We start from the raw sequence: 11,492 nt of genomic DNA on the forward strand, positions 1-11,492 counted from the left end.
TTTGTGTGTATATTACTATCTACAACTCCATACTTATTTAGTTTATTTTTAAAATAATATTTTTTTATAACATTTTAATTTTAGTTTTTCGTGTGACATGTTTAAGCTAGAAAATTAAATGATAATTTTATACATCTAACATAATTTCAATTTACCCCCATAAAATTTAATTTTTATTTTATTTTTTTAAATTTCATATCAAGTCAAACTAGATTAACATTTTTTAAATTAAGTTATTTATTTTTAAATGGGAGCATTAACTATTTAGCAATAGGACATAAATTAGTGTAGGTGTGAGGTGAGTAGAGATAGAGATGGCTAATGGGAGCATTGAAAAATGGTGAAATACTGAACTAACAGTATATGGCTCTCTTTGCTTCTTCTGTGTTACCTCTTTCTCTGTTTAAGTCAAACTCAGATCCCTATCGTCTCTTCTCCACCAAGAAAGGGTTCAATTTGGGATTCCAGAAGCTTAAAACCAGAAGATTACACAAGACTAAAGTGGTTGTACATTTTGCAATGTTTTCAGAAAATCCGCTCATCGGAGATTTAATCGCCACTGCATTATCCGGTGGTATTGCCCTTTCCATACTTCGATTTTGGGAAGAAACAGCCAAGAGAGGGGTTTTCGATCAGGTCTTTTATCTTTCTTTACTATGAATTTTGTTTTGTTTCTCTCTACTATTTAGTAGGACCAATCTTTACTATTTAGTTGTAAACACACCAGTTTATGATTAAATTTAAAATATCATCTTAACATTTAAACCACCACTAAGCAACAAAGGCAACTTATTTTCTTGCTCACATCTTAGATGCTAGATTTTTTTAGGCATTATTCTCCTCTAATGTAATGGTGCACAGAGGTAAATTTTGAAAAATAGGTTTCAAGTTTTATATAAGGCATATTAAATAAAGTGTTCTTTTAACTTAGCTTCATTTTATATTTATATGTTTCAATTTTGAGTATGTACTAAGTAGATATTTAAACTTGAACACATAGCTCGATACAACCTAGGACAAAAAATAACCTGTAAGATGTCATGTATGATATGTATGTCTATTTGTTCAAGTACTTGTGCACATCCAAAGTTGAAGGACGTAAATGTGATTTGAAAGTCGAGATAAAGGGCATATTTATGTATTATGCCTTTGTATAGAAGGCAAGTATCACTAAAGGAAAAATGGCAGTCTGGTGGTCCAAAACAGCTCCAAATATATTGTCTCGCCTCTTCTCAGTTAGACTGTTAGAGCAATTTCCTGTGAAATTTCTGCTTTGCTGAAGAACCTTTTTTGCTTTTCTGTTGTATTTCTATGAAAAACACCACTTAGTTGAGTATTAATCTATCAAGTCCTTGATTAATATTGATGTTTCTTGTGTGTTATTGAATTATTTGGTTGTTGATAACTCTTCCTTGTTTTCTGAATGTTATGTCATGTTTTGCCTATCATTTCATATGTCCTCCTTACTTCTATATTTACCTTTTCAAACTGCTTTGTTATGTGTTCCTCGAGCTGAGGGTATTTCAAAAACAATCTCTCTACCTCCACGAAATAGGGGTAACGTCTGCATACGTTGACCCCACTTGTGGGATTATACCAAATATGTTGTTGTTGAAGTCAGAGTCTTCCATTCTTCTTCAACTTTTGGCCTCTGGCATGAGAGTGTTCACCTACTGGACAAAGAAATTCAATGGCTTGATATGTCATGCCAAGTTCCTCAAGTCCGTAAATGCGTGTGATGTTTCATGTTTCTCACAATTAATGTTGTAACTAGTGGGTGATAGAAGTTTGCTAAACAAAACTCTAGACCAGCATTTTAAATTGCTTATGATGCTAACTGGTGCTATCATTTTGTTTCCTCGACATTTTTCAACATCATAATGGTATTCAACTTTGTTAGAGTTTATCTATGTGTCGTTCATGGAACTGATATCCTTACCTTTTTTGGCAAAATATGCAGAATTTTCATGAGGGCATTTACATTGCTACTCTTGAGTGCATTTACTGCTATATAGATGCCATATTATTGGGTGTGGACCATATTCACGTATTTTTCCCTACGTAATTCAGAAATTAGACTGAAAATCGAGAAATTTATTCCAAGGTTGTATGATTTTAGTATTTAGCTGTAATCTGTAATTATTATATACTTAAACAAGATAAGTTTATCAAATCCATTGAAGAGGATGTTATAAGGTATGACTAAATTAATGACCTTAGCGCACCTTAAGCATATAGCTGGATTTACTCATCTTTTGGAAGTGATATCCTAACCTTTTTTTGCTTAGTTTTGTCCTGGTATGACCTTTGTACTGTATTTTCTGAATCTACAATTTTTGTATTACACAGAAAACAAACAGAAAGCTTGTTCATATTAGCATTGGGCTAGTCTTCATGCTCTGCTGGCCAATGTTCAGGTAATGCTTTTCAACCTAACCATGAAGCCTTTCATTCATTCAATTCCTAATTTTCCTGCTGAGTGAGTCAGTGTTTTGTTTTTTCCAGTTCTGGTCAACAAGGAGCCATTCTAGCAGCTTTTATCCCTGGTCTTAACATAATAAAAATGTTTCTTTTGGGATTAGGAATATGGAAAGATGATGCAACTGTCAAGTCTATGAGCCGATTTGGAGACCACAGGTTTAGTAATAAGAAGAATATTTTAATTTACTTCAAAAATTTCATTAAACCATCTCTTGTTATAGAACTTAGCTGTCACCGAAAATACCGAGAAGTCACAATCAAAAACTGGTTCCCTTGAGGAGGAGGTTGCGAACCATATTTATTTATGTGCATCCATATCGTCATTCCTCTAATGGCAAGTTGGCAACAGGCTATTTGTTAATTTTACTAAAGCTGCAATCTGTGTGTAATATGATGCTGCCAACATCTGTGAACATTTGAACATGTTAACGCTATTTATTCTTATAAGTCCTACTATTTCTCCTATATCATAACAAAATTATGCGGGACAAAAGTTTCTGAAAACAGGCAGCTGTGCTGAAATTGGTAAGCATAATTGCCGGGCCAACCCCATTCCTTTTTTTGTAGTCCTGATTAAGCTAAGGATTACTTCTTATTGTCCTTCAATGACCTCTTATTCTTTGTTAAGCAATTTAATGGCAACTTACACTGTGTTTGGCGTGCCTCTTCCATTAGGGAGCTTCTCAAGGGACCACTGTACTATGCCCTTTCAATCACTTGTGCTTGTGCTATATATTGGAGATATTCTCCTATTTCAATTGGACTAATTTGCAACCTTTGTGCTGGTGATGGTATGCTATGCTGAGACAATTTAATTTCTGTCTTTCATAGTTACTTACTTGACCTCCCTGATTGACTGACGATGTTCTAAGAAATAGTAAAAAGTTACTGTTTTCGTGCTCCAGGTATTGCTGACATTGTTGGCAGGAGGTTCGGAAAACAGAAACTCCCATATAATAAAAACAAATCATTTGCTGGTAGTATTGCAATGGCAGCTGCCGGTCTTTTAGCATCCATTGGGTAATTGAAAGCTTTCATTGTTATCATGTTACTTAAATACTGCATATTTCTTACTGGTCTATATGGTTTTACTACAGATTCTTGCACTATTTCTCCTTGTTCGGGTATATTCAGGTGAACTCCAAGACGGTCTTAGGGTTCTTGTTTATGTCTCTTGCTGCAGCGCTGGTTGAATCCCATCCTCTAAGCAGTGAACTCGATGACAACTTAACAGTTCCCTTAACCTCAGTGCTGGTTGGCAGTCTTGTTTTATGATACCAGATTGTAGCCTGAGATGGATGAAGTATCACACTTAAAAATGCTTACTGAAAATGGGTAATGTGTTAGTCTAACACAGGATTGTGTATCACTAAGTATGGAGAACTCTGCATTACACAAAACTTGTTAGTTTTTATTATTGTATTATTAAATAACACAGTCAAAGTATTCCAAGTGTTTGTTTATTAAACACTAGGAAACTTGATCCCACTTCGCTTTGTGCGTTCATGAAAGAGCTTATTTAATTTAGCCGATCTTTCCTTTATTAGCGCGAAATTTTTCAGTCCTAGTGTTTCAACTATAGGGGGGCCTTGCAAGAGATATAAACTTTCAAGAGTCATTGAGCATAGGATCTTTAGGCAGTTGATGTGGCATATGTAACAAGCAATTGTTCTTATATATATATACATATATATATATACATATATATATATACATATATATATATATATATATATATGTATATATATATATATATATATATATATATATATATTTAAATTTTTAGGTACCCCTTAAAGACTAGTAATTTCGTCCGTGCTTCACGGAATATAAAATCAAAAGTAATAATTATTAATTATTTAATAAAAACATCAATCTTTCAATCATATGATCTTTTCTATATCCTTTAGTTACAACACAATTATTCTCTGATTTGGTAATTGTGCAAATTTTTAATCCTCTCGTCTTCATTTTTTACTAAAGATTTCTAAAAATATATATTTTTTAAAAAGTTGTTTAATAATTTTAGGAATATAATTAATAAGATAAAGCAAAAATAAAATTAAAAACATTCATATTTGATCATTTTTTCACGATGTTTTTGATATTTTTGAAGTTTTTTTTTTGTTATGAAACTGTAAAAAAGAAGAAGGAGAAAGTAGAGAGAAGAATGATGACTTCTTGTTTCTCTCGAAGGATATTTGAAGATTAAAGTATATTTAAGGTCACTTTAAAGTGAACCAATTTACTGTTACAGTGAAGTTCCTTCAATGTACTACAGTGAAGTGCCTTATCTTCACTTTAGACACTTTCTAGCATGTAATTCCCTCACTAAAAGTTATCCTAAGACTCACTTAAGTAAGTCAAAGAGAGACCGCCCATACAACTTCTGTAGGCACACCTAAATGATCCTCAAGACAACCTATAATGAGATCAACACACACTTAAAAGACACCAAAAATATGAACATGAGATTCTTCTACCAAAGGTGATTCTAAGTCTCACTTGAGTGAGTTGTGAAGCAAACGCCCATACAATCCCTTACGCACACACTTAAGAGATCCTATAGACTACCTAATATAGAATCACTCTCACTTAATACAACAACATATAAATGATATGACATTCTCCTTCCAAAGGCTATCAAAAGACTTACATAAGTAAATCAAGAAGATAATGTCCATGATTGGCATATTCATGATTACCTAAATAATCCTTAACACTACCTAAGGCTTAGATCATGTATACATAATCAACCATCTTCCCTAACTAGGGTCATTCTTAAGACTTCTCTAGGAAAGATACGAAGTGACCATTCCTATGCCCCCTTCACACCTTAACTAGACAACCCTTAACTACTCTAGATAAGTACTTATTCATTTAACAAGCTTTACTAACTTAAACCATTACATTCATTAGTTTATTTAAGATTCATTCATCACATAAAGGACATTGAAGTAATGGTCTTGGACAAGATTAAGGGAATCTAACTAACATCTTCAAAGCCTATTGTGCAATGTCTAGATAGCGTCCCATACCACCACCTAAACCTCACACAATTTATCTAATGCTAATAGGTATCCCATATGATGAGAATAGGCAATAACCGACATAGACCATGATAGCTTAACATGGAATCTGGAGTTCTAACCTACTCCGATGAGGGTGTTTTACTTGCCAAAGGTAGAACTAGGACATATCCCATTTAGGCACATGTTTAAGGAATATGAAGGGCTTTTATGCACTCTGGTCTCATTTTCAAGTAGATATACATTGTACTCTAGCCTCCTTCTCAAGTAGAGATACTTACCATGACATAATCACTCGGTTCTATCCTTTGTTCACATAGAGTAATTGACATTAAAGGTTCATACAAAGGGGTTCCATATCTAGTTCATAACCCAATCACATTCACCCTACCAAAGAGGTCCAATAGGGCTACGTTACAATGGTCACATAGATAGCTCATCATGACTTTCCTAAGAATGATATGATGTTGTTCCATCCAATCAACCCTACGTCCATCATCCTTTACATGAAGGATACCATTACGACTCTCAACTTCACATTCATAACATAACCTTACCACTAGGTTTAAGGTTACGTGGCCTTCTTAACATCATTTAAGGTCTCGCATATCATTCATTCATACATGAAAAAGGTGCATATTTCCTACCTAGTCAAAATATCTCATATTCACATATCATTCGTACACGTATCAAGTATAGAACACAAGTCTACCAAAATAAGACACAACATTCTTTACTTTATTCCATATAGCGTATCATTCTTTGAAGCACTTAGGAATGACCCTTATCATCTTTATGTAAACCTATACATTACTATGTCATCATCAATATAAACATCACAACTCAAGTAGTCAATTAGGAACAATCATGAATCAACTCTAAGACTACACACATGAACACATGGTCATAGTCTAACGTGATCTCCTAACATACATAGGAGAACACATACTTTCACATTACTTCACATGTAGATAGATATGCTCATACTTCACATAATTCAACTACACAAATCATCATAGTACTTTGAGTAGTGCTGACAAGGCCATGATCATCATAATACATAAAGTAACGCCGACAAGGCCACATCAATTGCAAGTAAAGCGCATAGCTCCGCCACCATAAGTGGACTATACCAATCACAACATAATTGAAGTCTAATTAACATAAAATAAAGATAATTAGGGCAGCGTACCACCAACCCATTCTCTCCACTTCAATCCATGTATAAATCATTCAATTCAATAACATAAGGCCCTTACCCATGACCATAACCAATAATTCAACACATTGACTATGATATTCAATGAAACTAGGTCAATTAAGTATAGATTCATCAATATAAGACAAATCAGATATCAATTCAATACAATTATTACCTCAATCAATAGCCCATAGAAAACTACACTAGAATTCATAAGCATTAGAACAATATCACTTAACCCATAAAGTAGTCATAAACTAGGGTTCATCAATTACATGGGTTTATAGGTTAATTGATTTAAAATCATCTAATTAACAACAATTCAATCAATATTCAATGCTTTAAATCCTTTAATGCAAGAACCCATGAATAGATCATTAAATTGGACAATTCATCTTTGAAAACTTTTAGAGAACTCTTTGGAAGTTTGGCTCCTTCATGAATAGAGCTTCAAGGGTCAAAAATCATACCTAAATAAATATAATCCTCCTATTTTATGAAGAATCACCACTCAAATCTTCAATCCAATCCCTTCCTTGAGTTTTGGCTCCAATGGAATTCTAGAGAATTTCTAAGGATATTTGGGTTTTGATTTTGAAGAATGAATTTTTCTAAGTGTTAAAGGCTTATAAACATGTTTAAAATACCCAAAAGACTCCTAAGTAAACTCCCTTTCTGTTATTTGGATGTGGAGTAAATTTACCGATTCATCCCTAGAGTTAACATTAATTACGCAGGTTGACAGCACCATCGACGGATGGCCACCAAAGGATCGTCCCTCAACCAACAGACCGTTCTGTTGGTCCGTGGTTTGGGACTGAGGCTGGTCCTTCGCTGTCCTTCTCCCACGCCTAATTTACAACCCATGACACCCATCGACGGGGCATCGACTAGTCCACGAGCCGTCTACTGCCTCCGTCGTTTGGGGCTGTCTTGGATAGTCTTGGCTCAAGGAAAGGGTCCTTCCTCAAGGACCCTTGGTTGGTCCTTGGGGACTTTCACCCGGACTTTTTCAACTCGATATGTTTGTATACGAGTTTAGGACCTCTCACATAAATTTCATCCAAAATGAACACGTAAAACTCGACGAAACGTGTCAAGACACACAAGGTCGTTTCAAGGCAAACCTTTCGAATGTCATGGACATTCTTGAACTTTTGACCTTCAAACTCCATAAAAATTGACACACTAACTATAAACACTATAATAACTCATATAAGTACCTCATTAACTCATAAAACACACATATAATCACATAATTGTACATGAGGCACATAGGTGACTTAGTCGTCGAACGTCTTACTCATCCCTTGACATTTGACTTCCAATGCACCTAAGCTCTTAGACACTGCCTCAATACCACATTATAGACCAATTTAGGATCTTAGACCCTCATTACAACCATTTTAGTCTCTAGCTTCACCTATGTCATTTTTTAGGTATTACATATATTCTTTATGATGCTTTATTATGCTTATGATATTCATGTTATGCTTGTGTATTTATCTCTTATGATTATGTCTATTATTGACTAACCCTTTGATATATCTTATGTTTGACATGATAGTTTCCCTACTGAGTACATTTCGTACTAACGCATATTTTGCCTACATTTTAATCTAATGTAGAGTCTTGAGGAGATTGAATTGCTTTGAAGGGTAGAGTTTGCAAGGCTTTCATGAAGTAAAGATTGGTGAGTCCTCATAGCAACTGAGGATACAACCACTATAATGTCTTTTATGTTCTTTTTTATGTTAGACTTTTATGGGTTGTGATCAAGACTATTGTACTCATGATGTCATAGATGATTTTTGAGACATATGTTAGAAGTTTTATGAAATGATTCCGCATTATGTTTTGAAAGAAAAGTTTTAATTTCGCACTAATTTTCGTATATATGCAATGAATTATGTCTGAGGTCTTGTACAAGACCTCCGAGAGGTCAAGTACGTCGTATTTTGACTTGAAGGATGCCTTTTCTTTTAGGGTGTACTTTGGGTCGTGACATGGAAGATGTAGCTGATATTGTAGAGTCATGAACACATTCACCTCACACTCATGCTCACTTACTAGAGTCTTGAAACAAGTTACTAAAACTTGTAGAAGAATCCTCAAAATGACGCGAAGGGACTCCCTCAAGAGGTTTGGAAGAACGCTCAGAACTTAATATTAACTTAATCTAGAATTTTAATTATTATTTAAATGTTATGACTCATGTTATGTCTGATTTCCAAGTGTTTAGAAGTAGTTTAAAGTTTTTAGAATCAAAAGGAGTGAAGATACACTTAAAATGAGCTCAAACGGGACAACCAACAGACTAAGAGTGGGGGCAGGCGACCCTGGCGTGTTCCAAGTGCGGGGCGCCGCCCCTAACATAGTGACTTTGGGCGCACTCCAGGAGCGCCACCCCAGATCCCTGGGTGCATCTGGGACGCGCTGCGCCAGCATCCCCCAGGCATGCTTTCGTCGAATTTTACCTCTCGTTTTAGAACCCTAAATCACTTTTAATTGATTTCTTTTCTCAAATTTTCCTTAGATTCAATTACCCAACCTAAGTAAATACTAACTCACTCAAAAAACTCACCAAACGATGACTTTCATCTCAAAAAAGCATCAAAATGCCAACAAGACAAGATCTACAATGAACCTCAAGAACACCTATCAAGAACATAAATTCTTCAACTTTTTGAGAATAAAATTACGGTTAGAAAAACATGTTTTGCATGTGGGTGAACTAACCCAACACTATGGAAGTTTACATGCCTCTTAGGGATTAAACCCATGGCGAAAATTCTCAACTAAACTCAAGAACGCTGACGAACGCCTTCATCCTATCCTTTGTTCTCCTCTTTTCTCTTTTTTTTTTCTCTTCTTGTCTCTTCTTGAACTCTCAACTAAAACCTTAGATGTATATTAGTATTATAAAACTGAAACTAAAAGGATTATACCCCTAAAATATTACTAAAAACAATTAAATCGGATTGGATAGGGAAAGGACCAAAATACCCCTCACTATTTTTGGCTAACTTTCCTTAACTGGACAACCTAACTTCAAAAGCTCATATTTCACTCATCCAAACTTGAAACTTAGCAAACTTGGTGACATTAAAAGATAATTCAACTTTCTTTCCTATGGTATCTTGTAGCACACCTAAATAATCATGTCTAAGAGTTATGGTCATTTGGAGTTGACCCAAATCTCATACTTATCTTAACTTGGAAAATTTCAAATTTTGGTATTTCCGATTTAATTCTTTTTGGAACACAAAGTGCTAAATCTAGTGAAATGAATTTAATACTTAAGAAATTTTAAATTTCTTGATAAAATCTCACTTACTACGATGAACGGTTCGAGTCTTAGTTTGAAAAAACTTCTGGGTGTTACAGGTTTCAAAGATTCAACTCCCCAAAAGATAACGCTTTGAATTAAAAATTTAAAATCAAGTAAATATTTTACTTTTACTTAGTCAAGCATGCTTATCTTATAAACATTAGTCATATAGTTAACTAGTGGATAATCGCATGTTACTGGATATTCTAGGTGCTTTAAAAACCTTGTTAGAATATTAATATGAACCCCGAACCCCTTTTTATCTTTTGTAATTGATTTAGTGTTTTGATATTTTGAAATAATAGTTTTTCTTAATTTTTCTTTAAAAAATTAAGCGGCGACTCTAAAAACCAGTCTAAATAATAATTATTTATTTTATAAAACATTCATATTTCTATGAATATCTGTGAGTTGAGTCGTTTATGTCCATAATTTTGCATGAACCCTATGAATTGAGTTATAAATTTTGAGAAGTTTTTAAAAGTCAATCCTTTAGTTTTAAACTAATTTTGACAAATATTATTTAAAAACATGATTAGTGTGATAATTGAGTAATACCATCAATGTTAAGGCAGTATGGTGGTATCTAGATATATCATCAATGTTTATGCAGTATGACGATTCATCATTGATTATATCACAATATGATTTTGATATACTTTTAAGAAAGATTTTTCAAGTATGAATTGAGAAAGAGTATAAGGGAACTAAGTATTCCCAAATATATCAGCTTTTACATTGATAAAGAGACTTGGATTTATAAATGAGTTATGAGTACAAAAGATATTTTACAAGTAGTTGTCTCTTTAAAGATGGTAGTTTAAGAAATTATCTCAAATCATAAGAAGAGCAATAGTTTTAAACATATGAGCACGAGTTATATGTATTATTGGGAGTAGTATTGAGCACATATATGGGAATGATTTCAGACAAGTCAAAATTCGCATAAGCCATGTATGCGAACATGGGTAAAAGATCATACTTTTTAGATGATTTCTTTTTGCTTTTAAGCATAACTTATTGGATCCAGTTAGTTGAGGAGTCCTATATCCCGACAAGGTATAGGACAAGTCTTGCAGTGTCTGCGAGATGTTGTATCATCACGTAGTTCATAGTGATGATTGTCGGTTAGAAAGTCTCTCAAATAGAGTTAAAATGTATTTTTATATATCACTTATTATTAGTGTGGAATTTTTAATATTCTAAAAAGGCATTATTGCATTGCCACATACATAACGTTCTGTCGTTGGTTGACTTTCATTTGTTTTATATGTTTGGGAGTTATGGCAATTACTTTGTTGCCATTGGAGTGTCTAACTGCTGCATTACAACTGCATCACTCCATTAGGAGTTATTGCCATATGCACTTCAGTTTTGCAATAGATGCAAAATTTCATGGATGGCATTAGTATCTATTTGATTGTCACTCATAATTTCTTCATTATACATT

At 33.9% G+C, this 11,492-nt stretch overlaps 1 protein-coding gene across 1 annotated transcript; it reads left to right on the forward strand.

The window, feature by feature from the left end:
- Positions 1 to 363: 363 nt before the first annotated feature.
- LOC107029162 (probable phytol kinase 3, chloroplastic) lies at positions 364 to 3,756 on the forward strand. Its single transcript, NM_001323456.1, is given in 6 exon segments — positions 364 to 636; positions 2,350 to 2,417; positions 2,506 to 2,637; positions 3,157 to 3,272; positions 3,387 to 3,501; positions 3,579 to 3,756. Coding segments are annotated over 6 exon segments (882 nt in total).
- Positions 3,757 to 11,492: the final 7,736 nt, after the last annotated feature.

This window comes from Solanum pennellii, chromosome 9, assembly GCF_001406875.1.
Source record: "Solanum pennellii chromosome 9, SPENNV200".
Classification (NCBI taxonomy): domain Eukaryota; kingdom Viridiplantae; phylum Streptophyta; class Magnoliopsida; order Solanales; family Solanaceae; genus Solanum; species Solanum pennellii.